The sequence below is a fragment of the Austrofundulus limnaeus genome, unplaced genomic scaffold (assembly GCF_001266775.1).
Source record: "Austrofundulus limnaeus strain Quisiro unplaced genomic scaffold, Austrofundulus_limnaeus-1.0 Scaffold83, whole genome shotgun sequence".
Lineage (NCBI taxonomy): Eukaryota > Metazoa > Chordata > Actinopteri > Cyprinodontiformes > Rivulidae > Austrofundulus > Austrofundulus limnaeus.
Genome location: NW_013952485.1, coordinates 1,711,065 through 1,716,304, shown reverse-complemented (window position 1 = coordinate 1,716,304; position 5,240 = coordinate 1,711,065). Strand labels below are relative to the sequence as shown.

General features: G+C 36.4%; 1 protein-coding gene across 1 annotated transcript in view; it reads right to left on the bottom strand.

Moving 5' to 3' along the window:
- mcf2lb (mcf.2 cell line derived transforming sequence-like b) overlaps window positions 1-5,240 on the bottom strand; it is a gene marked incomplete in the record, with an annotated part of 40,740 nt that overhangs the window by 24,674 nt on the left and 10,826 nt on the right. The window contains 1 exon segment of the mRNA XM_014011691.1: window positions 2,532-2,622. Coding sequence (XP_013867145.1) covers window positions 2,532-2,622 — 91 coding nt within the window.

Sequence of the window (5,240 nt, the reverse complement as noted above, 5' to 3'; positions counted from 1 at the left end):
GTGTGTGTGTGTGTGTGTGTGTGTGTGTGTGTGTGTGTGTGTGTGTGTGTGTGTGTGAACACATATGAATTTAACCATATTTCTACGTCTTGCTCAGTTAAGCCAGCAGGACAAAAATAAAAATACTAATTAAAATGTCAGGACTGACACCCACTGACAAACTGCTGTGGAAGCAGCTGGATGACAGCTGAATGGTAGACACTTATCTCCTCTCCCAAAGCACTGCTATTGGTAATGCAGCTTTAATTAGCTAATGACCTAAATGGATGGCTGGACTGATTGGTCCTCCAACCCAACTGGGGAGGAGAATGCTGTTGTATGCAGAAGTGATGGTGAACACACAGTTAATATAAACCTCTTGGGAAAAGCACTTTTAGCAGTATGAATAAATCAACCTGTTCGTCCTTGTTCGTTTGCTGGAAGAAGGAAGATTAGTGAAATGAAAAGAAGCTTTCGCCATCTGCTGAATAAAACCTGCAATCTGTAGAACATGCAGATTTTTAAAAATTAATTTACATTATGGGTCAGTAGAAGAGAAGGGGAGCAATTGGGGGGCGGGGGGCAGAGCTATTGTTTAGTGTATGTATGATTAATGGCTCAATGACTTTGGCAACATTGTGCACTAAAATCCGAGCAGGTCTATACATCTATTGTATGTGTTTGACAATGGTTTGATAATTTCTCCWGAAGCTAGTTTCCATTAAAGATGAATTATAATTTCAAACTAATTTATTAGTTGCAACAGCATAGCAGCAATAATTATCAAATAGGATTTAAGTTTTGTTTAAAACTCAAAAACAAGATTATGGTGGTTAAAAGAAGAAACTATGTATTTATGAGCAAAAATGTAGATATTCTCTGKGTAAATTTTGACTTAGAAGGAAAGGACATACAGTTTTATATTATGGAGTATATTTGCAGTTACGACATAAAAATTTTCTTATATTCCCTTATAAATACATAAAATAGCTGTTATTCAGCAATGTTGCTTTGCTCTGTGGGAACTGGTCTACCCGCTTTTTGTTCTTTAGAATTGTCAGACAGACACAGAAACAAACATGTCCCAAAACAAAAGACCAGCTAAAAAGACCAACATAATGACTGGTGACAATGAAAATCAGTTCAGAAACACTTTTGGTCTGACCACATCCAGTTCAACTCTGCAAGGTAATTTACTGCTTCCTTTGCAATCTTACTACAGGCTACAGTCCAAACTTATACACAACCACATTGTTAGGCACAGAAAAACACAACAAAATGTAATTTTGTCAGCAGAAGCAACCTTGTTAAGCCACACAACCTCACATCTTCCTGAAAATTGAACATCTCAACTATAAGCTTTGATATTTTGTTAATAAACAGCCTGGAACACGTCAAGCAAAACATTAATGCAGGACTGACAGAATTCACCCAATTAGTGATCATTGACCTGTTAAATCTGCCTCATTGGATTAATAAAGCTTAATTTAATTTGAAATGACTGAGTGAGAAGCCGAAGTGTCCGATGATAATAATCTCTAATTCTAATACCTTTTTTTATGTGTTGCGTTTCAGTTTTGATGAGTGACATGACCATTTTATATGAGAAGCTTAAAAAAACTTTTTAAACAGTACAAATGGATTTTTGTTCTTCATAGAAAATCTGTAAACTGCTAACTTTTATCAACAGCATTTATCACAAAAAATATGCCAAACTCTGGAATGTTGATAAACCATTACAACCTCCCAAAATAAATCATGAAACACAGAAAAACATCCAGACTCTGTGGCCTGATGTTCACACAAAAACAATTTGGAACAACTGAAAAAAAAGGATGAAGGTGTTTTACATCAGTATCGTTTGCATTATTGAAGCTAATTCTCTGCCTCAAGACACCTGACTAAATATATAAATATTTTTCGGAATTTTTTATTCTGCTTGTCATGATTAAAGCACAAATGTCAATTTTTTGCAAAAGCATGCAGTGGGTGGTTGTAGCCCTCAAAACCAAACCATGTTATGTGCATGTTAGGTTAACTGATAACTCTAAATTGTCACTAGRTGTGAGCAGAAGTGTGATCATTTGACTCGTTTGTTTTTATCTGGTCCTGTGATGGACTTGAACCTTATTAAAGGTGTGCCCTACCTTTTGTACACTGACTGCTGAACACATCAGTTTCCACACAACCCTCAAAATTAAGTAAGTAAAAAAAAAGGATGGACAGTTACTCACTTTGGTCTTTATTTAATCTGAGTTTAGATTATCCACAATGTAAATGAATCAGTTTGCTATAGAAATAACTACAATAAAATGAATTTAAATATTTGGTCCATAATGGTGCCACTACAGAAACACATGGTGTCTGTGAACATGCAGGGAAAACATTTAAACATCCGTTTAGTGTTTGAGCTGCATGTCCTCCTCTGGGAGTGAAAAAGTCTCAATGATGGGATCATTTCTTACTAACAACTGATTAAACATCCCTTTTTAAACTGATGTTTAAATACAGTTCAGAGATTATAGGAGCTCCAGACATGAAGGCTAACTTACTGCAATACGAAGTAGTGTCCCTTTGACAGCTGCCCATCGGTCTTGCCTGCGATCGATGACCAAGATGAAACCCACGTCTGCAGATGATAAGCTAGAAAACAAGATGAGGAAAACGTTAACACAAACAAACAAAAACTCCAAAAGAAATCAATATACCCATCAGCTGAAGGCTTGAGTGATGAAAAGTTTAAAGACCAGGGAAGAAATCAAATAGATTTTGGCATTTAAAGTTTTCAGAAGAGAGAATATAAAGTATGGTGAAAAAAACAATACAAATAGTGTTTTTTGTAACCAAGAACAGAAGCCAAATGCTTGTTCACAGCTTGCTGTTTTTTTTATGCCGCTCTTTATCTTTTCTGACAGCTGGTGTCATCCACAAAGAGAGAGGCTGTGAAGCTCCTCTGGATTTCTTGGCCATCAGCCTCAAAGCATTACATTTCACCGTCTTCCTCACCCACTGCATTCTACCCATCCTGCTGCTGTCCTTTAGTCCCAGAAAAGAGAATAATGTTCCTGCACCTGAAAACATGATGCACTCACAGCACAGGTGCACAAAAGCCTCTCAGCCTGGGCATTACCTTTTCACACAAAAAACTTCCTTTAAATCCTTCGGTCATCTATCCATCATTCTGTAATAATAAACTCCATCAACCAGATAAAACAACAGGTAATCCATGACAGGAAGGAGATGCAGAAAAGGAGGAATCACAGCAAACAATGTTGTTTATGCTGGAGGAAGCCAAACGCTTTCAGACCATAACAGAAATGAAGCGTCTGCACCCCCATGTGCTACATATTTAACCAATGAGACACAGAAAGCTGAGAGAAGACTAGCCATTTAGACTGTGGCTGCAAAATAATGAGCAGATGTACTAGCCAATCAGGAGAGCCTAACAGATGCAAGGGGCGGGAGCAGGCAGTGAGGTTTTGTTTGCCTCTGAATGCCTCTGTTTAATTTATCACCATGCACATTTCCAGACACAAATATTCTACTTTTGCAATTTATTTTTCCTTTTTTATCTATTATGATCTCATTATTGCTGTTTTACAATGTTCAATTTAATGACCTACACAGGTTATGAGCATTTAAAACCACAAACTGCTTCATATTTCCACTGCTGAAGAAAAGGAGGAGGGGTAGAGAGGAACAAAAGATGTGCCTTTAATTAAATTATGATAGCTGACATGAGAGGGAGGATTTTGCAGATCCAGATGTTGATGAGATGGTTCTGCTACAATGTAACCAACACATTTTTAGTATAAACATTATCTATATGTTTTAGTGGCTCATATAGATGTAAACTAGCTGTTGGATTTACTTCACTCCTACAAAAAGACTATGATGCAAAGGGGCAGTTTAGACATTTTCAAGTAAAGTTCTGTGGAAAGCTTATGAACAAAGAATATCTTACATGTTGTGGGTAACTCTATAATATTAAACAACCTCAGTTTAGAGAAACATTTTGTTTTTTTGCTGTTCATGAATACATGCTACAACTAACTGGAGCTGCTGCTGTTTGAATCAGCAAATAACTAAACAATTTTAAGTAAATGTAAAACAAATGGTTAATAAAATAGTATGTGCATGTATTGCTATGGTTGTTTTCAGTGGTCTGGTCTCACTCGGACTTGCAACAAACGATATCTCCAAACCGAGATCATCCAAAAAGCCATTTCTAAAATGTGAGATAATAACCTTTCCACAGCACTTTAATGTCACAATAACGATTGCCATTCCCCAGAAAATGTGTGTGCTGTGCACCTCAGAATGTGAAAGCTTTGCCTAATGGCACTGCATTAAAGAGAAATTCACTGCATGAATGCATAAAACCTGCAACACCCACCCCTTCATCTGTGGTACTGTGGAGCTGAGAAATGAATGCAAAGAAATGACATTTGATTTTCTGTCCAAATATCTTAGTGTCAGTCTTTAACATAAAAAAGGAGTCATCATAATTATTTTTGCGTGACCACATGTGAAACAAAGAACATTCAGGGTCACAGTTTTATTTGCTGAGATATTAAATGGGTAAATGGGATATTAAATCTGAATAAAGAAATTCAGAACCAGCAACCTGTTTAGTATAACTACATGATCTTGTATTATGGCTATTTACATCAACATCTGCAGGAATATTTTTTTAGGTATTATTGAAACAAAATGATTTAATACAAACAGGCAGCAGCTGTGAAAGTAAAATATCCACGGAGCATCTGATGAGCTTATTTAGATCTGGTGGAGGCATCAGTTCTTCATCTCTGTGTGTGTTGGAACTAATAAACCTCTGAAGACCAATGGTCTATACCTGTGGTTCCCAAAGTTGGGGTCTTGACCCCTTTGTGGGTCATGAAACATCAAGTGGGGGTCACCAGATGATTTCCAGACATCATTCTAAATGCAAACATATTGTTAATGGAGCATTTTCTCAATATGCATTTAAACAAACAAACAATAATAATAAATGAATAGAAGTAGTATCATAGTTAATATGTTTGCTTATATTGTTATTTTGCCCATCAGCAAAGTTTACATACGTAAACCAGTACTATCTGCAACCGTTATTTTGGTGGCCAGAAGTTAAAATGTTTGGAAACCAACGGTCCAGGTGAGTATTTACATTACAATAAAAAAAGTTGAAACTTAAACAATGTACCTATTTTATTTTATTTTATTTAAAGACACACACACACACACACACACACACACAC